The sequence below is a fragment of the Microtus oregoni genome, unplaced genomic scaffold, assembly GCF_018167655.1.
Source record: "Microtus oregoni isolate MIOR12 unplaced genomic scaffold, Mior012 000029F_ref0000214, whole genome shotgun sequence".
NCBI classification, from domain to species: domain Eukaryota; kingdom Metazoa; phylum Chordata; class Mammalia; order Rodentia; family Cricetidae; genus Microtus; species Microtus oregoni.
Window position 1 is genome coordinate 13,955,542 of NW_024543088.1, and position 26,261 is coordinate 13,981,802.

Sequence of the window (26,261 nt, forward strand, 5' to 3'; positions counted from 1 at the left end):
GTACTTGCTCTTTGCAGATTATTTACTCTGTTTTGCCTTCTTTGATTATTTTATTTTAATTAGCTCTTTGGGAATTATTCTAACCATATTCTTTTTAATTTTTTAATTCATTTTACATACCAGCAACAGTTTCCCTTTAACATCTCCAACCCCCAACTCCTACCCACTCCTGAAATAGGGTAAACTGAGGCCACACCTCCATTGCTATTGATAAGTGGATATGGTTGGCTTTAAGACACCCTTATTCAAACTTATGACTCACTTATACTTATGATCCTTGATGTTCACTTTCAAATAGGTTATTAGATAATAACACAACATTAAATGTCAGAATTTGAAGAATTAACCCATTGTGCTAATTTAAATATATAATTAAATCATGTTGAAGGGATGACACAGTGGTTAGAAGGACTTGCTTTCTCTTCCAGAGAATCCAAATTTGCTTGTTAGCATCCATGATACCTTACAACTGTCTGTAATTCCAGAACTAAAAAATATGACACAAACTTTTGTCCTTTTCAGGCATCAGGGATGCAGTTGATATATATAAATGCCTATAGGCATTGAACAGAAATAAAACTAGAACAAATATAGGGGTCAGAGATGGCTAAGTGGTTAGATATACTTGCTGCAATTAAGAAGACCCAGTTTCAGTTCCTAGTGTCTACATAACAGGCTTGCATTTTTTCCATTCCTGGAGATCCAGCACCATCTTCTGTCCTCCAGTGCCATCAGTCACATGCGTAGTACACATACATATATGAAGTAAGGAAACTCATAAACTAAACTAAACAAAATCTAAAACTACAAAGAAATTTTTTTTTTAAATTTAGCTATAGCATGTAACATTTGGATTTTAATTTTGTCTCCAATATTGTTCATATCAAAGTTGAAAGTCAAATGCTGTGGTCCAAATCAAATCAAGGAGGAATGGAGGCTGGCAGGGGGTCTATTTTCTTTTTCCTGAATTATAAAGACACACAAAATTTATGTACATTTAATATATATATTTTCATGAACTTGGAGCTTTGCATAAACAGCTGCTAATATTATCACATCATGATACTCTTTATATCTACATGGATACTTATATACCCAATCATACACACATATATGTACCATACTCGGGTTCAGCTGCTCCTACATTAATTTCATGGAGATAAAAGTTCATCTTATTGGAACAACTTGGAGACAATTATTCAAATGAAGCTTCTTCAAACAGAAAGTCAGAGTAGGAAGAGAGAAAGGATTGCTCTTAGGGACCATCAGTGAGAAATTTGTATGCACCATTCATATCCAGATGATTTTTCTCTCCAGCTTCATCCATTTCTGAGGAAACTCCAATTTACAAACACTGCTGGAGACCAGATATGCTTTGAAGAGTGCAAGAATCATATGGAAAAGTATGATATACAAAACATTAAGACAAATGCTAATCATTTTCCATTTCTAGTTAAAGTAGGAGAGTTTGTCTCCAAAAGTCTACAAGATCAAGACTTGTTCATCAATGAAGTTCTGATCAAATGGCCAAGCAACTTCAATCAGGTCTGGCAAAATTTCAGTCATTAATATGTCAAGAAGTATCTGAAGAGTCATGAGATTGGTTGTGTGATGTCTCTTTGAAATTTCAAGTGATGTTTATATTCGAAGTTCTTAGTTCTGCTGTGTACTGTATGAATGTGCTTACGTGTTAGTGCATGTGTCTATTGTGGGGACAGTCAGCCCTGATTACCTTCCTCAGTTTTTCTCCATTTTATTATAAACAGAATCTGTAACTGAACTCCCTGATTTCTGACTTAACTGTACTCTGGAGAAGTGTACCCCATGCTTTCTTCCTGTCTTTATGACCACCATATTGAGAATAGAGCCATAAAGTTCTGTGCCTAAATATACCCTTCTGAATGATCAAATTCAAATTCAGGACCTCATACTTATGTGGCAAGCATATTAAATACTGACCCATCTCTTTAGATCTGTTTCATGTCTTTAATTTAGAATTAAATCAGTCTTTTGTGTTTGACCTTGGTATTTATGCATATACTTGTATATGTACCTGTACATAGACATACAAGCACTCACATATTTTTAACTAATCCCTGTAGTTAGAATTCGTTTGAATTGAATTTGAATTTGTGTGTGTTCATTCATGTTGCAATAAATGAATAAGTCACTATTTGTGACTTGCCATTGCCCATGCCAGAGGAGCAGAGAGTTTCAGTTGAAGTTCCAGGGGTCAGTTCACCAGAAGTGAATCCTCTGATGGGCCAATCTCATTTAGGCAAGGCCATGGGACTACAGACACTGGAATGATTTTACTTCTGCTATGTATATACACGTTTGCTGCTACTCTGTTTCTCTGGTATCTAGCATGATGTGAGCAGATGTAAGAAATCTCCACTGTCTGTAATATAGTGTGTTTATTTCTTGGAAACCACCTGTTCTAGTGGGTACTTTTACCTGTGGACTGTCAAGAAGATTACCCCTCCCTAAGCTTTACTGCCTAATGTGATGATGATGATGATGATGATGATGATGATGATGATGATAACTTATACAGAGTTTTGATGAATGAAAATAAATACAAGGATATGTTTCACAGACAGGGTCTGTGAGTCTCACCAAAGGGGCTGCACAGATTATAGTTCATGTTAATGACTAGCAATTGAGTCGCATTAGCCCAGATAGTTTAAATAATTTTAATCTTAATATTGGGAGATGTTCATAGGTCTTGAAGTACATCACAGCTGAAACAAAGCTTTAAAAATAACAAAGTTAGACTAAGATTTTTTGTTAAATAACTTTGAGGTAAAAACCCCAAGATGACAATTTAAAGTTTTTGAAAGGCACATACTGGAATAGTTGAATGTGGAACTCTTTAATGTCATGGAGCAAGAACAAAGCAACCCAATTATTACTGGCTGACATACTCTACTTTTTAGGTTTGGTTGATGACCAAAGGTGATGGTTGTGAATTACTTATACACATTTCTGTCCTCAATGTACTGATGTAAAAAAATTATTCCTACATCTTTATATATCCTAAAGAGTTTAGGTAAAGCTGACTGATTCTTTTTTATATCTATAAGTTTTCATTTCTAATTTCTTTAAGATTTCTTATAAAATTATCTTCCAAGATGAGTAATAAAGTAATTGGCCCTCTATTTGTAACTACAAAATACAGCGTGATAGTAAAAGACCTGACTAAAACACTTTGGTTTCTGTGCGCGCTTAATCTGTAACAAGTTGCTTGAGTATGAATGTATGTGGGTTCTTGGGATGATTTGTTTTTTCTCTGTAATGCATAAAATGTTCAATCATGTGAGGGAGATGAAAAGTATCTTTTACTTATAACCATTTACTTAAAAAGTGGAATGTAACTGTTTTGATTCTTGCACTGCCTGGAAGATTCTGTTGGGATATAAGTTCTGTAAAACAACATGAGATAGGAGAGAGAAAATTAAGAGAAACAATAAAGAAGAGAAGGAATAAAGAAGAAAAACATTAAGAGAGCTTGTGAGTGCCTTTTTCTCTAACCCCTCTCAGATAGAAAAGGTTAACATCACTGACTCCATGGATTCCTTCAAAGACTTGTGCTTCTTGAAGCTGTTCTCCTAGACAGCAGTAATTGCTATGTATACAAGTATGTGTCTGGGTGTTTCTGTGTGAAGTCACACACATGGGCACACAATCATACACATTTTTATATAAGCATGATGATGCTCAATACAGCCCTCTTTTGCTGTTTTTGTTTTCAAAACAGGGTTTCTCTGTAGCTTTGGAGCCAGTTTTGGAACTAGCTCCTGTAGAACAGGCTGATCTGAAACTCACAGAGATCCACTTGCCTCTGTCTCATAAGTGCTGAGATTAAAGACATGTGCCATCACCACCCCATTAAATCCCTCCTTTTAAGATAACATGTCCATAGTTTTCATAAAGAAGGTATTATGGATTTTTTTTCAAATCATCTTCATAAGTGATTTTTATGAGCTACCTAATTTGTGCGCTGGGAGCTGAACTCACGTTTCTCTGTGGAACATATATAAATTCATAATTGCTGAGCCAAATCTCTAGCCCCACATACCTAGATATTTATGAGACAAAAACTGTGTCTAAATCATGGCAAGAAGCATGTCTAAGGGAAGAATAGAAACATATGCTTGAATATACAAAAATTAAAAATATTAATAAACTAAAATTGTGATAGAAGTGTAGTGGTTAATATGATTAATGTGGTTAAATAAGGCAGTTGAAGAAAATGCTAAACAATATTATCACTAGCATTTCAAAGAAGAGAACATGGCATTATTCTGAGCATTAGGAGTCAAGGGTGAAAGTCACAGTAATGGATAGTATTTCAGTGTCTATAGAATATCAATATGTGATGGAGCCAGCAGAAGCTGTGACTAGTCATCAATGGCCAAACCCTCTTTCATGGGAAATGTGAATCAGAGTGAATGGTTGTGACCACAAGCTAGGGAAGCAAAAGATAGAAACAGAAGAATTGAGGAAGAGAAGCAGCAGAGCAGATGATTGGAGCAGCTTTTGTTCCTCCCCAAACTGGACTTTTAGTTCATATGTCCACTAGCCAGTGGTTGTGGACAACCATTTCCGTGGTGTAAAGAACTTAATTTCAGTATAAACTGGCCCTGGGCAGCATTGCTGGTGTTGACCCTGAGCTGTAGCTGCTGTAATTGTGAATATTAACTGATGTAGTGAAACATGGTGTCCGGTTTTCTGTTGTATTTTTTTTCAAGTGGAAAAGTTATCTAAATGGTTGACACACAAATTGGTGGAGAAATTGTGCATACGCCAATACTTTTGTTTAAAACCTTTTATTTTGAACTATACTGCTTTTGTGATCTCTTTTCAGAAGAACGGCATGAACAGTCTTCAGCCACAGTTGTGATGGTTGTGAATGTTCACAATTGTGTGTTCCCTGGGGTCTGCAAGTTGTTAACTTAAAACATTCTTTAAAAGGCTGGCTTCTTGTTTGCAAGCCAGCTGATATGGTAGCAACCAAAGATTCCAGTGTTTGAGCATTTGATAGACTCTGCCTGCTTACCTGTGCTAGTAATAAAAGCATCTAAAGTGAAGACTTAAGAAAAAAAAAACATAGCGACTACTAGATTATCCTTAGGACTCTGCATTAACTCTATAATGTTCTTGCTACTATAAAAGCATATTTGTCACAAATTTAGTTACTGTCTTACAACTGAACATGTATGTGTGATGCTTCGATAAATGTGATCACTGTAAACATCTATATGATCTGGGATTTTGTTTTTATTTGGAAACAGGAGATTTTTGTTTACAAGTTCATTAAAAACTAAAGACTGTTAAAAAAAAGAGTGACAGGGCATCTTTCTGTATCTCTGACAATTCAACTGTTGCATAATTCATACAAAGTAGAAGTTCCAGATTGCTGTCTCCCAGGAGAGGATATATGGTTGTTCTACACATTTTTAAAACGCTAGCATAAGTGAGTCATAGTTTGTCACCTTAAAGAAACTTTGAACATTTACCAATGGGAAGTGTCCAAACTTCAACTCTACACACTATACGCTTATAAGAAAACTACACAGTACCTCATAAATATGTACAACTGTCATAGTATACTTGCAGTTTAAATTATTTAGCTTAAAAATATTTTAAACCTGTGACTGATATGCAAATTTATGACCAGGTTTTCTGTTTTGCCTTTAGAGTCCTCAATCTGTATGTTCACAGAGCTGTGTTCCAGGTTTCTGGAAAATTCTAGAAGAAGAAAGACCGATATGCTGTTTTTCTTGTATGTTTTGTCCAGAGGGGCACATTTCCAACCAGACAGGTAGAAAAATAATCCCTTTCCTCAAACTGCTTAAGTAGAAGAAGAAATAGTCTGGTCATTGATGTGGCTCATAGTTATCATAGAAGAATAGCACTGTTGACTGTCTCCATCATTTGAAAGCTTACATAATGTCTTCTGGAATCTTGAAAGCTAATCCTCAGGGACAGGACATTTATATCAGAGCCACCTCAAGGGTCTCTGGACACTACTTCTGAAGTACATGGTGTCTTCAGCAATAGGGACTCACTTTTCAACTCTGGATGATAAACAAAGGCAATAGCAATAGGCTGTAGGCTTTGGGTGTCCCTTTATCAACCCTAGCCAACAAGTCTAAAGGAAGCTTCCCATGTCTGCTACTGGATTTGTATATGTTGTCTGCTCTTGGAAGGATAAGCCCAGAAACGAAAAGTTTACTAAAACTACATGTAAGGTGTAAAGAGGATTAACTCTATTCTAGGTGTGATTTTCAGGAAATGGTGATATTATGATTCTTTGTGGGTTATTAGATATCCTTATTGATGTTTTAACACCTCATTCTTCTGTATTTGTGTTTCTTTCACCCCTGCCCCATGTTTCCTTTCTCTCCAGACATCCTTATTGTTATTTCACTCTCTTACTCACTTCAACTGTATTTATCTTCCTCTTCCCTCTATTATTGGAATCTCCATCTTTTGCCTTTCCCGTTTCATGTTATTTGTTCCCTGCTATCTCGTTCTGTTGTTCCTCAAGCTCCTGAAGTTGTCCTGCTCATTTTCCTATCCTCTGCAGTTTCTCCAGGACATGAGCTCACACCTGAATATTTGGAACTAGGAGCCTCAGATAAGAAAGTACACCTGACATTTGTCTTTCTGTGCTGGGCTTTCATGACTCAACTTTTCAGGATCTTTTCTGGTTCCACCCACCTACCCATAAAGTTTATTATTTCATTACCTTTACAGATAAATGGTATTCAATGGTGTATATGTATCACAATTTTATTACCCTCTTGTCGGAACTAGATACTTAGGTTTTTTTTTTCTATTTCCTAAATACAAAAGCAGCATTGCACATGTGAAGCAAATACCTGTGGAGTACAATGGCATGTCATATGGACATATGCCAAGGGGTGGTCATATGACAGAATTAATTTTAGCTTTATAAAATTCCCCATTCTGATTTCCAAGATGTCTATCTAAACCAGTTACAGTCCCAGCATAAGTTAAATAGTGTTTCCTTTTCCTCTGGGTCAGCTCAAACACTTCTTGATGGCTGTTCTTTGGATCTTTGCTGTTTTGGCTCAGGTATGATGAAATCTTAATGTTGTTTTTATTCATGTTTCTATATTGATAAGGTTGGCAACATATTTTGAAATATTTCGTATCCATTTTATTTCAATGAAAATCCACTCTTCAGATCCTAGGATTCCCCACCCTTCTCTCTCTGGTGTGTCAAGACAGAGTTTCTCTGTACCTATAGAGCCTGTCCTGGAACTAGTTCTTGTGGACCATACTGACATCGAACTCACAGAGCTGTGCTTGCCTCTGTCCCCACCCCCTGAGGGCTGGGATTAAAGGTGTATGTCACTCCAGGGTCATTTTTCTTATGCATTTGACTTTTTAACTCTTTGGGTTTTTTTCAGCTCTCTATAATTTCAATGTCAGATATATACCTGACAAAGAATGTCTCCCATTTTGAGGGGTTTCTCTCCACTCAGTAGATTGCTTCTTTGACTGTAACAGAGGCTTTTAGTTTCATGAAGTCCTACTTGTCTGTTGTTAGCCTTAATTCTTGGACAAATGAAGGCTATTTAATGAAGTTTTTTTTTAACTAAAACTAGATCATAGAGGATTTTGCCTATGTTTTATTCTAAGAGTTTGTTTTAGAGGTTTCAGGCTTAAGTCTTTGATCCTTTTGGAGTTAGAATTTGTGAAGGTGATAAGTGTAGGTTTAACTTCATTGTTCTACTTGTCTTCATAATGCTTTCCATTCTCTAACTTATGCTTTTGGTGTACTTACTGAGTATTAAATGATTGAGCTAACATGCTCAAGTTCGGTCTTGGATATGTTTCTGCATTGGTCTACAGATTATTTTCTGCCTATGTCATATAATTTTGTGGTTGATTATGTTGTTATTATTTAACATTAGCACTGTGATATAACTTTAAATTCAGAATAGTAATCCCTATACCATGGTGCTTTTTCATCCAATATTATTTTGGACTGCCTTGGTGTGTTGAGTCTTGGTATAATATTTTTTTCCTGTCTGCATAGAAAAATATCAGAATTTTTTATTGAGTGCCCATTGAATTTATACATAGATTTTTGTATAATATTTTTCATTAAGTTAATTCTACCTACCTGTAATCTTCAAATGGGATATCTTCTTATTTTTTTATGCCTTTCCCAGTTTCTTTGGAGTTTTTATGTTCTCTTGTCAAATTCCTTTGTGTCCTTGCTTAGATTTATTCCTAAATAATGTACTTTATTTCATAGAATTGTGAATGGTAGTGTGTCCAGATTTCCTTTCTATGTTTGTCCTTTTTATATAGAAAGAACATTGATTATGTAGGTTGATTCAGTATTCTGCCACATAGTTGCAATTGCTGATCACTTGAAGAATTTTTGTGGTAGACTTTTTTGGATCACTAATGCATAGTATTTATAAACTGAAAATAGAGATAGTTTGAATTCTTTCTCTATTTTTATTCCTTTAATTTACTTGTCTTGACTTACTGCTTCAGCTATAATTTTGAGCACACTAATGAAAAGGAGTGGTAGTGGTAGATATAGCTGATTAATTCTTCACTTCAGTGGAATTGATTTAAGTTTTTCTTTATTGAGAATGGTGTTGGCTTGAGTTTCTTATATATAGTGTTTATTGTGCTGGTGTATGTTCCCTCTTTCTGTATATTGTATAGAACATTTATGATAAAGGCAGTTTTATTTTGTCATGCTTTTGTCACATGAACATCTAATGTTTTATACATCCATTTTTGTGGGTTTTACATTTATGGAATTAACTATGTTGAACCACTGCTCTATGTCAAAGAAAAAGCCACTTTAGTCGTATTATACAATAGTTCTGTCGTAAATCTGTATTCTATTTGCAAAAATTTTATTGAGTTTTATGAGCCTATTTATAAGAAATAATGGTGCATGGTTTTCTTTTTTGTTGTGTCAGTACCTGGTTTTGGTATTAGGATGAAATGGCTTTCTAATGGAACTTGGAAATTATTTTTCTCTTTCTATTATTTTAATATTTTAAGTAGGATTGACTGCATATCTTCTTTGAATCTCTGGTGAAATTCTGCTCTGAATTCATGAGGTCCTAATATTTATATAGCTGGAAGACTTTTGTTACTATTTCAATCTCCTGTGTGTTATGGGTTTGTTTAGCTTCTTGACTTGGTGTTTTAATTTTTATGGCATGGCGAAAGGTAGAAACTTATCCATTTCATGAAGGTTTACACACTTACTGAAATACACATTTTCTTTTCTTTTTTAAAATATTCTCTTACCAAGATCTCCTGGAAAAAATGGAAACATGGGGATGGGGAAAGAAGGGAAGGCAGAAGAAGAGGAGAGAGGAGAAGGGGAAAGGGGAGGATAATTTGAGGTAATAAAATAGTCAGGATGGGGGAAGGACAGAGACAAAAAGCAAGGAAAGAGCTATTTTTATTGAGGGAGTGTTTATGCGGACAGCAAAAAATCTGGCACTAGAGAAATTCCCAGGAATCCACAAGGATGACCCCAGCTAAGACCCTAAGCAATAGTGGAGAGGTCAAGACCATGATGGGGATAGCCAATGAAAAAGTTTACCTAAGCTAATGGGAGCTCACCAACTCCAGATGGACAGTGAAGGAACCAACATAGGACCAAGCTAGACCCTCAGAATGTGGGTTACAGTTGTATAACTGGGGCAGACTATGGGACCACTGTCAGTGGCACTAGGATTTTTTTTCCTACTGCTCATTCTGGGTTTTGGAACCCATTCTTTTTGAATGGATACCTTGCTCAGCCTGGATATAGTGGGGAGGGCCTTGGTACTTCCTCAGAGTAATATGCCTTACCCTCTCTGGGGAGTGGGTGGAGGGTGGGGTGGAGGAGAAGGTAGAAGGAATGGGAGGAGGAGAGGGAGTGGGAACTGGGATTGATATGTAAATTTAAAAATATGTTTTGCTTTCTTTTTACAAAATAAATAAATAAATAAATAAATATTTCCTAACAATATTTTGAGATTCTTTCATATTTGCTGTAATGTTTCTTTGCCATTTATGATTCTTTTAAATTAAGTCCTCTGTTTCTTTCTTTAGGTTACTTGAGCCAAGTGTCTGACCTTATGGTTTATCTCATCAAAGAGTCCGATATTAGGTTAGCTAATTCTTCCTATTGTTTCTTTTTTCCCATTTCATTGATATCTACTTTAATTTCATAATGTATTACCATCACCTGGGTTTATATATTCTTCTTTCTGTTTTTCCATTATTTAATATTAGAATTATTTTTATTTTTAAAATAATCTTATTTTACATACCAAACTCAGTTTCCCCTCCCTTCCCTCCTCTCACTCCCCCCATCCACAATTCTCCCACCCCACCTCCATCTACTCCTCAGAGAAGGTAAGGCCTCCCATGGGGACTAATCAAAGTCTGTTGCTTCATTTGAGGCAGGACCAAGACTTTCCCAACATGACTAGGTATTCCTCCATAGGGAACAGGGTCCAAAAAGTCACTTCATGCACTAGGAATAAATACGATTTCCAATGTTAGTAGCCCCACAAACTACCCATGCCACATAACTGTCACCCACATTTGGAGGGCCTACTTCAGTCATGTGTAGGTTCCCCACCTCTCAGTCTAGAGTTGGTGAGCTCCCACTAGTTCAGGTTAGCTGTTTCTGTGAGTTTCCCCATCACGGTCTTGACTTCTTTGCTTATGGTATTTCTCCTCCCTCTCTACAACTGGATTTCAGAAGCTTGGCACAGTGATTTGTTGTGGATCTCTGCATCTGCTTCCACCAGTTACTGGATGTAGATTCTATGATAACAATAAAGGTAGTCCTTTACCTTACAAAAGCTGCTTGGTTTCAGCAAGTCTGATTAATTTATTGTTGCTCTCAGTGTCTGTGCTACTGGTATTATATTCAGAAAGTAGTTTCATGTTCCAATGTGTTCAAAAGCTACTTCCCAGTTTCTCTTCTACGAGGTTCAGTGAGGCTACATTATGTTGTGATCTTTGATCCATTTGGACTTGAGTTTTGTGCATGGCAATAAATAAGTATATATTTGCATTCTTCTACATGTTGGAATCCAGTTATGCCAGAACCATTTAATGAAGATGCTTTCTTTTTACCATTGTATAATTTTACCTTCTTTGTCAAAAATTAGGTGAGCATATGTTTGTAGCTTAGTATGATTCAATTCCATTAATCCACCTGCCGGCTTTTGTGCAAATACTAAGATGTTTTCATTACTATAGCTCTATAGTACAGCTTAAAGTCACGAATGGTTATGACTCTCGAAGTCCCTTCATTGTACATTGTTTGGGATATTTCCTGTCTTTTTTCATATAAATTTGAATAATGTTCTTTCAAGGTCTGTGAAGAAATGTACTTGAATTTTGATGGGGACTTCATTGAATCTATAGATAGCCTTTGGTAAGCTTGACATTTTTACTATGTTGATTCTCCCTATCCAAGATCATAGGAGATCTTTCTATTTTCTAATATCTACTTCAATTTATTTCCTCAAACACTTAAAGTTCTCATGATATAGGTTTTTCACTTGTTTAGTTAGAGTTACCCCAAGATATCTTATGTTGTTTGTGGTGATTGTGAATGTTTCTCTGATTTCTTTCTCATTCAAATTATTGTCTGTATATAGGAGGGCTTCTGAATATTTTTGACTTAATCTTATATCCTGCCATTCTACTGAAGGTGTTTATCAGATGTAGGAGTTCCTTGATAGAACCTTTTTGGGTCACGATATTGGTATACAATCATATCATTTGCAAAAAGTGGAAGTTTGCCTTGTTCCTTTCCAATTTGTATCTCCTTGATCTCCTCTTTGGTCTTATTCCTTTAGCTATAACTTCAAGTACTATATTCAATAGATATGGATAGAGTGGACAACGCTGATTTTAGTGGAATCAATTTGAGTTTATCTACATTTATTTCAATGTAGCTAACTTTCTTGGGTTGGAGTTTTCTCTCTAATACTTTCTGAAGGGATAGATTTGTGGAGAGGTAGTGTTTAAATCTGGTTTGTCATAGAATATCTTGTTTTTTCCATCTGTGGTGACTGAAAGTATTGATAGAAATAGTAGTTTGGGCTGCCATCTATGACCTCTTTGTGTTTGCAGAACATCTATCTAAGAAGTTCTGGCTTTAAGAGTTTCCATTGAGAAGTTGAATGTAATTCTGATAGGTTTGCCTTTATATGTTACTTGATCATTTTTCATCACAGCTCTTAATATTTTTTCTTTATAATGTATATTTTGTATTTTGATTATTATGTTGCGAGAGGACTTTTTTTTGGTCTGGTCTATTTGGTGTTAAGTAACCTTCTTGTATATTCATAGGCATGTCCTTCTTTCAGTTGGGCAAGTTTTCTTCATTGATTTTTTTGAATATATTTTCTGTGCCTTTGAGCTGGACTTCTTCGTCTACCCCTATTATTCTTAGGTTTGGTATTTTCATGGTGTCCCAGATTTTTTAAATATGTTGTGTCAAGAATTCCTTGACTTTAACATTTTCTTTGTCTGATGAATTCATTTCCTTTATAGTATTTTCAACATTTGTAATTTAATGTAATTTTATCAATGAACCTATTCCTGCTATAGTATCTTCAACACCTGAGATTCTCTCTTCCATATCTTGTATTCTGTTGGTTATGCTTACATCTATCTGCAGTTCCTGAACCTTTACCCAGATTTACCATTTCCAGATTACCTCGATTTGTATTTTCTTTATTGCTTCTATTTCAGTTTTCAAGTTTTGAAGCATTTGGTTCACTTGTTTGATTGTGGGGTTTTGGTTCTTTTGTGTGTGGAGGGGGGGGGTCTTTTGGGCTTTCTTTGCTTTCTTTAAGGGATTTGTTGATTTCTTCCAATTTCTTTCTTTTCTTCTACTTCTTTAAGGGAATTTTTTTTATTTTTTTAAGGAGGTCTATCATCTTCATAAAGTTATGTTTTTAAATTTTTATTTTTCCAAACAATTACTTACACTTCCTTCCCTCCTCCCAATCCCCTCCCGCTCTCCCACATCCCCTCCTCCCTCTCATGCCCTGCTTGAGAGAGGGCCAGGAATCCTGCCCTGTGGGAAGTCCAAGGCCTAGGGAGCTGTGCATCCATATAGACTAGGTTCCCAAAAAGCCAGAACATGCCATAAAAACAAGTCCCATTGCCTTTATCAATGGCTTCTTTTTTTTATTGAGAAAATGAGAAAAAAAAAACAAGTTTCCACCTCCTCCAAGACTCCCATTTCCCTCCCCCTTCTCCCACCCTTTTCCCCCTCCTCCCACCCTTCTCCCCCTCCCCCCACTCCTCTCCCCCTCCCTCTCCAGCCCAAAGAGCAGTCAGGGTTCCCTGCCCTGTGGTAAGTCCTAGGTCCTCCCCCCTCCGTCCATATCTAGGAAGGTGAACATCCAAACTGGCTAGGCTCCCATAAAGCCAGCACACTAAGTAGGATCAAAACCGCGTGCCATTGTCCTTGGCGTTTCATCAGCCCTCATTGTTCGCCATGTTCAGAGAGTCCAGTTTTATCCCATGCTTTTTCAGTCACAGTTCAGCTGGCCTTGGTGAGCTCCCACTAGATCAGCTCCACTGTCTCAGTGGGTGGGTGCACCTCTTGTGGTCCCGACTTCTTTGCTCATGTTCTCCCTCCTTCTGCTCCTCATTAGGACCTTGGGAGCTCAGTCCAGTGCTCCAGTGTGGATCTCTGTCTCTATCTCCATCCATCACCAGATGAAGGTTCTATGATGATATGCAAGATATTCGTCAGTATTGCTCTAGGATAGGGTCATTTCAGGTTCCCTATCCCCAGCTGCCCAAGGAATTAACTGGGGACCTCGGCTTGGGCACCTGGGAGCCACTCTAGGTTCAAGTCTCTTGCCAACCCTAAGGTGGCTCCCTTAACTAAGAATTGTGCTTCCTTGCTCCCCTATCCAACCTTCCTTTATCCCAATCCTCCTTTTTCCCCAAGTTCCCCCCTTCCTCCCCTTCTCCCGTTTCTCTCCCCATCTCCCCTTACCCCCATTCCACCCCACCCCCAAGATCTCAGTTTTCTCCACGGCAACTTTGTCTACTTCCCATAGCCAAGAGGATAACTATATGTTTTTCCTTTGGTTCACCTTCTTACTTAGTTTCAGGGCCTCTACTCCCTGGGTGCTGCCTCTTTCTTCCTGGCCCACCCAGCTTCCGTAGCTATCAATGGCTTCTTAGTCAACCTCCATTGTCAGCCACAATCAAAGAGTCTGATTTGATCACATGCTCATTCAAACCCAGTCCAGCTGGATTTGGTGAGCTCCCATTAGAACAGGCTCACTGCCTCAGTTGGTAGACCAACCCCTCGCGGTCCTGACTTCTTTGCTCATCTTCTCCCTCCTTCTGCCTTTCAACTGGACCTTGGGAGCTCAGTCTGTTGCTCTGATGAGGGTCTCTGTCTCTATCTCCATCTGTCACCTTACGAATATTCTACGGTGATATTCGAGATAATCACCAGCGTGATAGTGGGGCAAGGACAGTTCAGGCCCCTCTCCTCTGCTGTCCAAGGACCTAGGTGGAGACATCCTGTGCACACCTGGGATCCCCTCTAGAGCCAAGTCTCTTGCCAACCCTAAAATGGATCCCTTACTGTAGGTATCTTCTTCCCTGCTCCTATATTCACCCTTCTTCCATCCCCATCCTCCCACTCTCCCAAGCTCTTGCCAGTCCTTCCTTCTCCCCTTCTCTTCCCAAACTCACCTCCACTCCTGCCCTACCCCCATGCTCACAGCTTTTGCCAGGAAAGCTTGTTTGCTTCCAATTTCCAGGAGGATCTATATATGGTTTTCTTTGGGTTCACCTTGTTATTTGACTTCTCTGGGTTTGTGAATTATGGTCTTAATGACCTTGGTATATGGCTAGAGTCCACAAATGAGTGAGTACATACCATATTCATCTTTTTGGGTATGGGTTATCTCATTCAGTTTAGTGTTTTCTATTTCAATACATTTGCATACAAAATTCAAGATGACATTGTTCTTTACTGCTTTGTAGTACTCTAATGTGTATATATTCCACACTATCTTTATCCATTCTTCAATTGAGGAGCATTTAGGTTGTTTCCAGGTTCTTGCTATTACAAATAATGCTGCTGTGAACATAGGTGAGCAAATGAATGTATGTATCATATTGTAGTATGATTGGGCATCTCTTGGGTATATTCCCACGAGTGGAATTGCTGGATCCTGAGGTAAGCTGATCCCGAATTTCCTGAGAAACTGCCACACTAATTTCCAAAGTGGTTGCACAAGTTTGCATTCCCACCAGCAATGGATGAGTGTTCCCCTTACACCACATCCTCTCCAGCATAAGCTATCATTGGTGTTTTTGATTTTAGCCATTCTGACAGGTTTTAGATGGTATCTCAAAGTTGTTTTGATTTGCATTTCACTGATCGCTAAGGAAGTTGAACCTGACCATAAGTGTCTCTTGGCCATTTGAACTTCTGTTGAGAATTCCCTTTTCAGTTCAGTGCCCCATTTTTTAATTGGGTTAACTAGAATTTTAAAGTCTACTTTCATGAGTTCTGTATATATTTTGGAGATCAGATCTTTGTCTGATGCGGGGTTGGTGAAGATCTTCTCCCATTCAGAAGGATGCTTTTTTGTCTTAATGACAGTGTCCTTTGCTTTACAAAAGCTTCTCGGTTTCAGGAGGTCCCATTTATTCACTGTTGCCCTTATTGTCTGTGCTACTGGAGTTATATGTAGGAAGTGGTCTCCCGTGCCCATCTGTTGCAGTCTACTTCCCACTTTCTCTTCTATCAGGTTCAGTGTGGACAGATTTATATTGATGTCTTTAAGCCATTTAGACGTGAGTTTTGTGCATGGTGATAGATATGGATCTATTTTCATTCTTCTACAGGTTGATATCCAGTTATGCCAGCACCATTTGCTGAAGATGCTTTCTTTATTCCATTGTATAATTTTAACTCCTTTGTCGAAAATCAGGTGCTCATAGGTTTGTAGGTTAAAATCCAGGTCTTCTATTCGATTCCTTTGGTCACGTTCTCTGTTTTTATGCCAGTACCACACTGTTTTCATTACTGGAGCTCTGTAATAGAGTTTAAAGTTAGGGATGGTAATGCCTCCAGAAGTTCCTTTATTGTATAGGATTGTTTTGGCTATCCTGTGTTTTTTTGTTTTTCCATATAAAGTTGATTATTGCTATCTCAAGGTCTGTGAAGAATTTTGCTGGGATTTTGATGGGGATTACATTGAATTTATAGATTGCCTTTGGTAGGACTGCCATTTTTACTATGTTGATCTTACCCATCCAAAAGCATGGGAGATCCTTCCATTTTCTGGAGTCCTCTTCAATTTCTTTTTTCAGTGCCTTAAAGTTCTTGTCAAATAGAACTTTCACTTCCTTGCTCAGAGTTATCCCAAGATACTTTATGCTACTTGTGGCCATTGTAAAAGGTGAAGTTTCTCTGATTTCCCTCTCTGCTTCTCCGTCCTTTGTGTATACGAGGTCTACTGATTTTTTTTTTTTTGAGTTGATCTTGTAACCTGCCACATCACTGAAGGTATTTATAAGCTGTAGGAGTTCTTTGGTGGAGTTTTTGGGGTCACTAATGTACACTATCATATCATCTGCAAATAATGAATGTTTGACTTCTTCCTTTCCAATTCAAATTCCCTTGATCTCCTTATGTTATCTTATTTCTATTGCTAAAACTTCAAGCACTATGTTGAAGAGATATGGTGAGAGTGGATAGCCTTGTCTTGTTCCTGATTTTAGTGGAATGGCTTTGAGTTTCTCTCCATTTAATTTGATATTAGCTGTTGGCTTGCTATATATTACTTTTATTATATTTAGGTATGAACCTTGTATCCCTAATCTCTCCAAGGCCTTAGTCATACAGGGGTGTTGAATTTTGTCAAATGCTTTTTCAGCATCTAATAAAATGATCATATTTTTTCCTTTCAGTTTATTTATATGATAGATTACATTGATATTTTCATATGTTAAACCAGCCCTGCATCTCTGGGATGCTGCCTACTTGATTGTAATGGATAATTTTTTGATGGGTTGTTGGATTCTGTTTGCCAGAATTTTATTGAGAATTTTTGCATCGATGTTCATGAGTGAGATTGGTCTGTAATTCTCTTTCTTGGTTGGTTCTTTGTGTGGCTTTGGAATCAGGGTGACTGTGGCTTTATAAAAAGAGTTTGGCAAGGACTCTTCTGTTTCTATTATGTGAAACACATTAAGGAGTATAGGTATCAACTCTTCTTGGAAGTTCTGATAAAATTCTGCATTAAAACCATCTGGTCCTGGGCTTGTTTTTTTGGGGGGGGGAGGTTGGGAGGTTTTTTATGACAGCTTCTATTTCCTCACGAATTATAGGTCTATTTAAATTGTTCACCTGGTCTTGATTTAATTTCAGTAAATGGTATTTATCATTGTAGAAGCCTAGACACTGATTGGATTGAAGGTGGTAGTGGCCAAACTAGATTGGGGCACCGAAAGTAGGACTTGGAATAGATTTGGGAATTTGAAAAGGAAGAAAAATGGAAAAATCTTGGAGACTCACCTGATTATATCATAGGGGGAGAGACGGTGGAAGACTATGTAGGTAGCCACATCAAGTACCAATAAGTAAGTTTCAATGTATGAAATACAAGTATCACATGGCTGGAACCCAATAATAAAACATACTTTCTTTTTCTATCATGTCTGTACTATACATACCACAACTTTCTATTTTATAAATGAATCAGAATTTCACACATGATACATACACAAACAAACAAATTTTGAACATTTTTTAAATCCTGTGATATTGTATTACTATGGCTTGGAATAAATGAACAAGATCAATAGTTTGAGAGTAGACACAGCACTAACTATTTCTCTGAGTATAATAAAGTGGCAACATCATTGCATTCACCAAACATGTGCTCCACAATATCATCTGTGCTTAAGAGCAGAACAGTGCCAGTGTTTGTCAGTGTTTGTATTTGACATGATAGTTAATTCTTAAATATGCACTACCTGATTTTACAATAGTAAATGAATAATGATGCTTGAAAACTTATTATTTTGATTTCTATAACATTAACATAACAGATATTTAAACATACATATCACACAAATAGTCTAAAAGTCTCTGTGAGCATCTATGAGCTCAGTTTAGTTGGTTCCATAGGCGGTCTTTTGGTACCATGACACCAATGTGTCCTAGAGTCCTTCCTCTCCCTCTTTCTCAGGATTCCATAAACCCCTCCATAATATTTTTCTTTGTGTGTATGCTTCTGTTTCCATCAATTTCTAGGTTTGGAGTCTCTGATTATTGTTGGACTAGACATCAGTTTCTCTTTATTTGTGAGATGTAGCATGGTTCTCTTTTACAGCTAACTCATTTTCATTAAGAAGTTGAGTATTGTTTCTTATATGTCTATAATGAATTTTTGTGGAATTTTAAAGAGGATTGCACTGAATCTGTAACTGCTCTTTGTAAGACAGACATTTTTACTATGTTAACCCTGCTGATTCATGAGCATGGGTGATCTTTCCATCTTCTAATATATTCTTAATTTTCTTTATTTAAAGACTTGAAGTTTTTGTTGTACAGGTTTTAATTTTTTTGTTAGTTACCTCCAAGATATTTTATATTACTTGTGGCTATTTTTAAGAGTATTGCTTCCATGATTTCTTCCTCAGTCTCTTTATCATTTGTATAGAGGGGGGATACTTGGGTTTTTTTTTTTTACTTAATTTTGTATACAGTCACTTTGCTGAAAGGTGTTTATCATCTACAGAAGCGTCATGGTAGAATTTTTGGGATCCCTTATTATACTATCATATCATCAGCAAATAGAAATACTTTGACTTCTTACTTTCCAATTATTATTCTTTTGATCTCCTTTAGTTTTCTTGATGCTCTATCTAGAACATCAAGTTCCATATCAAATACACAGGAAGAAAGTAGACAGTCTTTTCCCTGATTTTTGTGGAATCACTTTGAATTTCCATCTAATTTGATATTGGTTATTGGCTTGCTATATATTGCCTTTTCTATATTTAGGCTTTTTCTTTTTATCTCTGATCTCATAAAGACTTTGATTATGAAGGGACTTAAATTTTCTCACAGGCTTTTTCAGCAACTGGTGAGATCATCTTTAGTATTTTCATTCAGTTTGATTATATGGTGGATTACATTGGCAGATTTTTTGCATGTTGAACCATCCCTGCATCTCTGGGATGAAGCCTACTTGACCATGGTGGATGATATTTATGATAATGTTGGATTTACTTTGCAAGTATTTTATTGAGATTTTTTGCATCAATTTTCATGAAGGAAGTTAGCTTGAAAATCTAGTTTTGAGTATTTGTGTGTTTTTTTTGTATCAGGATGACTGTAGCCTCATAAAATGTATTTTTCGCATGTTCCTACTTTTTTTATTTTGTGGAGAAATGTTAAGAGTATTGGTATTAGCTTCTCTTTGAGGCCTGATGGAACATAGCAATAAAGCTAGGCTTTTGTTGGTCAGGAGACTTTTAATGATAGGTTCTATTTCCTTGGGGGATATAAGTCTATTTGGATTGTTTATCTGTCTTGATTTAATTTTGGTATGTGGTACCCATCTAGAAAAATTTCCATTTATTTTAGATTTTCCAATTTTGTGGAGTAAAATTTTTGTAATATGATCTAATGATTCTCTGGATTTCTTCATTGTCTGTTGTTATGTTCCCCATTTGGTTTCTGGTATTTTTTAATTTGGATGTTATTTTGTTGCCTTTTAGTTAGTTTGAAAATGGATGGTCTATGATGTTGATTTTCCCAACAAACCAGCTCACTTATTCTTTTTATTATTTTGTTTCTATTTTATTGAATTTAACCCTCAGTTTGTTTATTCCCTGACATCTATTTCTCTTTTTCTTCTACAATTTTCAAATATGATGCTAAGTCTCTCTATGAGAATTCTACAGTTTCTTTATGCAGGTACTTGGTGCTATGAATTTTCCTCTTATCACATCTTTTATTATGTCCCATGAATTTGACTCTGTTGTATATTCATTCTCATTAAATTTTAGGAAGTCTTTTATTTCTTTAATTTTCCTTGACCCATGAATCATTCTTTAGAGAGGTGTTCAGTTTCCACGAGTCTGTAAGCTTTCTGTTGTTTTTGTTGTTGTTTAAACCCAACTTTATTCTATGGTGGTCTGATAGATGATATGTTATTTCAATTTTTTTTTGTATTGTGGAGATTTGCCTTGTAATTGAGTATATGGTTAAATTTGAAGACTATTTTAAGAGATGCAGAGAAGAAAGTATATTCCTTTGTGTTTGATTAATATGTTCTGTAAAAAAAAAACCTATTAGGTCCATTTGAGTCATAATGTCTGTTATTTCCATTATTTCTGTTTAGTTTCAGTTTGGATGACCTCTCAATCGATTAGAGTGTGGTGGTAAAGTTTCCCACTATTAACATGTGGGCATTGATGTATGATTTAAGCTTGAGTAATGTTTCATCCACAAATATGGGTGTCCTTACATTTGAGTCATAGATGTTCAGAATTGAGATGTTATCCCAGTGGGTTTTCCTTTAATAAGTATGAAATGTCCTTCTGCACCTCTTTTGATTTTTTTTTTTTCGAGACATGTTTTCTTTGTGGCTTTGGAGCCTGTCCTGGAACTAGCTCTCGTAGACCAGGCTGGCATTGAACTCATAGAGGTCTGCCTGCCTCTGCCTCCCAAGTGCTGGGATTAAAGACGTGCACCACCACCTCCCAGCTTCTTCTCATTTGATTAACTGTGCTTTGAAGACTATTTTGTTACATATTAGGAAAGTTATACCAACTTGGAAATTAGGTTCATTTGATTGGAAAACCTTTTTCCAATCCTTTTCAGTAACGTCTATCTTTGATGCTGAGGTGGGTTTCTTGTATGTAACAGAGGATGGATCCTGTTTTCTTTTTTATCAATTCTGTGTTTTAATTGTCTTCTTGGTCCTATTGACATTGAGAGATATAAAATGACCAGTGTTTGTTATATCTTGTTATTATGTTGTTTGTGACAGTGGTAGAATGATGTGGTGTGGTATTGTGTAGTGGTGTGTGTGTGTGTGTGTGTGTGTGTGTGTGTGTGTGTGTGTAGATGGGCAGGTTGTATGTGTATGTTTTCCTTCTTTGGATTTTGCTTTTGTGAGATTATCTATTAATTATGTTTTCACGGGTGTATTTAGTTTCCTTTGTTGAAGTTTCTATTCTTTAGTAGTACCTTTTATAAAGTTGGAATTGTTGATAAACAGTGTTTAAATTTGACTTTGACATTTATCAACTTGTTTTCTCCATCTATGATTGTTGAAAGATTTGCTGGGTGTATTAATCTGGGCTTACATCTTTGAAGTCCTAGAGTCTACAATACTCTGTTCATGCCCTTTTAGCTTTTAGAGTCCTCAGTGAGAAGTCTGGTGTAATTCTTATAGATCCATCTTTATATGTTATTTTATTGTTATGCCTTACAGCTTTTAAAAGCATTTTTTGTTCTTGACATTTCGTGTTTTGATTCTTATGTGACAGGGGACTTGTTTTTCTGATGTAATCTCTTTGGCATTCTGTAAGTTTCTTAAAAATTTATAGTCATGTTTGCAAGTTAGGAAAATTTCTTCTATTATTTAGTTAGGTGTATTTTCTGTATTTTTATGCTGAGGTTCTTCTCCTTTTCCAATTATTTTTAGATTTTGTCTTTTCATGACGTTACAGATTACCTGGATGTTTATTGTTAGGAGTTGTTATTAGATTTAACATTTTCTTTGCCCAATGAAATTAGTTCTACTACTGCATCTTCAACCCCTGGCACCTTTTGGATTCTGTTGGTACTGCTTGTGTCTGTAGTTTATGTTTGCTCCCATGGATTGGCTAGTTCCTGAATTCCCTCAGTTTGTGTTCTTTATTGCTTCAATTTCAATTTTCATGTCATGAATGTTTTCTTCTTTGCTTGTTTTTTCTTGTTATTCTTGATATTTTTTAAGGGATTTGTCAATGTCCTCTAAATCTTTGGTGAACTTTTCCTCAGCTTCCTCAAAGAAGTTTTTCATTTCCTCTTTAAGGACCTCTATCATCTCCAATAAAGTTGTTTTAACGTAATTTCCTTTTGCTTTGACTATGTTGGAATATTCAGGTTTTTCTGCCATGGGGATAGATAAGTTCTTGTGACATCCTATTTTTCTGGTTGTTGTTGATTATATTTGAATACTGTCATTTAGGCATCTAACTGTGGGATAATTAATTCTAGTCCTTGAATTTTGAATTTCTCTTTGTTGAATGGTGTTTTGTTTCTGGTTTCTCTTTTCACTTTGGTTTCATCGTCTTTGAGGCCTAGATTACTGACACCTGACATGACCTCTGGTCTAGCTGGGAGTCTCTGTCTAATAAAGAATTTGCCCTCTGGTGATTAAGTTGAACTTTGTTGTAGCAGAAGATCAGTTTTTTTTTTTGGCATGCAACTGAGCATCTGTAGTCTGATCAATCTAGTGTGACACAATTTTAGAATTTCTTATATGATTATATGTCAATTTTACTTTATCTGAATAAGTAGATCATTATTTCATTGCCCAAGGCAAACAGTAACAAACTTGTCTGCACGAGGCTTATCATGAGGGATTCATGACAGACAGTAAAATGGAATTTCTACAGAGTTAGTCCATTAGTGTCCTTCTTGGCACTATAGTAAAGCAGATTGTGACAGGCTATACACGATTTCAGTGGAAGTTGCTCTCCAAAACTTAAATATGGAATGAGTAATAACTTTAGAAATTGAAATCTTGGTTCTTTTCCTCCCATAGATCAGCAGGAGTGTATCCCTTGCCCAATTCGAGAGTATCCAAACCCTGAGAGGAACAGCTGCCTACAAAAGTCAGTGACATTCCTGTCCTTTGATGACTCTCTGGGCATGGCTCTGGCCTGCACAGCTCTGTGCATGTCTGTCAGCACAGTTGTAGTTTTTGGAATCTTTCTCAAGCACCAAGACTCACCCATCGTTAAGGCCAATAATCGGACTCTCAGCTTCATCCTGCTCGTCTCTCTCCTCCTCTGCTTCCTGTGCCCATTTCTCTTCATTGGCCAGCCAAATACAGCCTCCTGCATATTGCAACAAATTACATTTGCTCTGGTGTTCACTCTGGCTCTTTCCACTGTTTTGACCAAAACTATAACTGTAATTCTGGCCTTTAGAGCCACGGCACCAGGAAGAACAATGAGAAGGCTCTTTGTCTCAGGCATCTATAACTCTGTCATCCCCATCTGTTTCCTGATCCAGCTTATTCTCCTTGGAGTCTGGCTGGGAACCTCGCCTCCCTATATTGAAGCAGATGTACACTCTGAACATGATCACATCATCATTTTGTGCAACAAGGGCTCAGTCACTGCTTTCTACTGTGTGTTGGCATATTTAGGGACCCTGGCCATAGGGAGCTTCACTGTGGCTTTCCTGGCCAGGAACCTGCCTGATAGATTCAATGAAGCCAAGTTCCTGACATTCAGCATGCTAGTGTTCTGCAGTGTCTGGGTCACCTTCATCCCTGTGTACTACAGCACCAAAGACAAAGTCATGGTGGCTGTGGAGGTCTTTTCCATCTTGGCATCGACTGCAGGGATGCTTGGGTGCATATTTTTCCCAAAGTGCTACATAATACTCCTAAGGCCTGATAAGAAATATTGAAATGTTTCAAAAACAAAGGACACTCTCAAAAATAATGATCATTTTGATCAATTAACTAACTTTATCATTAACTACCTTAACATAGCAAAGCAAAAAGTTATAATTATTGAACTATTTTTCAGAAAGGTTTTCTGAAGTGTATACTTTATTAAAAGTAAAAGATTCCATCACTGTTTATTACAGACAATCTATTCTGTAATATAAGCTACTGCTGAAAATTTATTCTATGTAGTTATTCGTGTTACTTTTAAATTTATGGCCAATAGTTATACCCAATATTTAATTACATGATAGTATCCAAGATAAATAATACGAGAATTACTTTCTATCTTAAAGTCTTTTATTTTTAGAGTATAAGGGGCTTTGTGTGATAGTTGAGATTCTTGCATTGGTCAGGCAAAGAACTGGTTCTTTGAGAAAGGGTTCTTGTACAAATATCAAGCCAATCCATAAATTAGCATGTAGAATACTCTAAAAGCTAAAAGTATGTCTGCTACCAGGACCAACTATAACATTTTTTGACATATGCACAAAAGAACTGACATCCCACTGCAGAGATGCTTGCTCAGACATTCACATTGCTGTTCTTTCAAAATAGGTAGGAAATGGAAACCCTTAGATATCCATCAACTGCCAACTCGATAATGAAAATGTTTTACTCATAAATGGTTGGAAATAGAAAAATCATGTTGAGTTAGGTAACCCAGACCAAGAAAGAAAAATGTCTCATGTTCTATCCACCCTGAGTATCCCCCAGACTAAGTATAGAAACCAGGAAAGAAGGTGAGAATGCAGTGGAGAGCAGAATACCAGGGTACAAGTGATCTTATTGGGGAAATAGTAAAAGGAGCTACTCTAAATAAGAATAGGGTTGATCAATTCAAAAGAGGGAAATATGCATAATTACTACAAATAGATGTAAAAGAATCATGAGCAATAATACTATCAACTACCTATCAAAAGTAACTATAATAAATGTACATCAGGTACAATTATACAACACAGATTAAGTAGAAAATATACAACCATGACTTTAATAAAAGAAGATAATATCTAATAAAATATTTATTATTAGCCCTCATATAAGTTTAGTTCACCTCTCACCAAGGAAAATTTTCTTTGCAACAATTCATGAGAAAAAAAATAGTGAAACAAATGGCAGAATTCTGGAACCCAGTCATATCTGGCACAACTACAAAACAAGTCCCACATCTAAGGGTCAGAGAACATGCAGATAATAGAGTCCTATGATTGTAAAGAGCAGTGTATCAGAGTTGTCTCTGTAACTGTGTCTTCTAATATGTCAGAAGATACACCATAAGTCTTACCAATATGACTGCCTAAACATGAACTGAACAAGGGAAATGATAATAGGTATTCAAAAATGATTCAAGAAGAGACCATAAGGCCCTGACCTTACACAAAAATCTACATGGGATGAGTAAAGGCTGAGAGTGGGAGAAATAGTTCTCCCCATGGAAGAACACACCTGTCAGTTATCCACCAGCAAATGTAAACCATGAAAACATACAGACATGTAGCATTAAAAAGGTTGAGAAAGATATATATGAGTGTATATATGCATAAATATATGCATGTAATAACATTTAATGAAGAAACAGTCCATAGATTTGAAAGAGCCAGAAAAGCTGTTTGTGAAAGTTTATAATGCAGAAAATGATGGAATTATGTGAGAACTTCAGAAAAAGAAATAATGAATACTCAGTTGTTTTTAAAAAAGGAATTTTTAGATAATTTGATAAAATCAAAATGATATTGAATAAGGTAACCTAGAGCTAGAAATACAAATTTTTACATTCTTTATCTTCTGACGTTACTAGCTCCAAATTAAAAGGTGCACATGTAGCTCTATATGAAGGCTTTTTGCCTTGTCTTGGTGTGCCTGGTTTTGTGCAATTGGACTGTTTGACTCTTATAGGCCTGATCTTTTTCTGAAGAGGAAATAGAAGAAGAGTAGATCTGAGGGAGGCTATAGGCAAGGGTGAGCTGCAAGGAGTGGAAATGGGAACCTGTAACCTGGATATATTGTATAAGAGAGGAATGTATTTTCAATTACAATGAAAAATAAAATACAAAGAATGTGTAGGAAAGGGAAAGTCTAATAGTTGTTCTTTCTTCTATTAATTTTAAAAAACCAAGAGTCTATTTTTATATATTTAGTGCTATGTAAATTTCCAAAGGAACAAAGCCACAAAGAGTCTTACTTAGCTATGAACCACCACACGAAATATCAGTATGACAAAATAACCTTAAAGGTGCAATAGTGGCATGCAGATTATGCAGATAGACAATAATTGTCTAATCTGACCTAAGACCTAATCAACAAGAGTAAACCATGGCTGGAAATGTAAACCTAGCTAACTACCCATGGCTACTGTACTTATGGAGGTTAGAAGAGAACCTATAATCATTACTTTGCCAAATCAGCATAATTCCTAACTATACTAAAATCTTTTTTTCTACCGAAGAGTGTAGCTCTCAATCCTGATGAAGCAAAGACACA

The 26,261-nt window shown here is 36.5% G+C and overlaps 1 protein-coding gene across 1 annotated transcript in view; it reads left to right on the plus strand.

The window, feature by feature from the left end:
- The window catches only part of LOC121464675 (vomeronasal type-2 receptor 116-like), a 36,481-nt gene extending 12,709 nt beyond the window's left edge, over positions 1-23,772 (plus strand). Inside the window, 4 exon segments of the mRNA XM_041677697.1 lie at positions 1,318-1,545; positions 5,704-5,827; positions 22,863-23,729; positions 23,732-23,772. Of these exon segments, the coding sequence (XP_041533631.1) occupies positions 1,318-1,545; positions 5,704-5,827; positions 22,863-23,729; positions 23,732-23,772 (1,260 nt within the window).
- Positions 23,773-26,261: the final 2,489 nt, after the last annotated feature.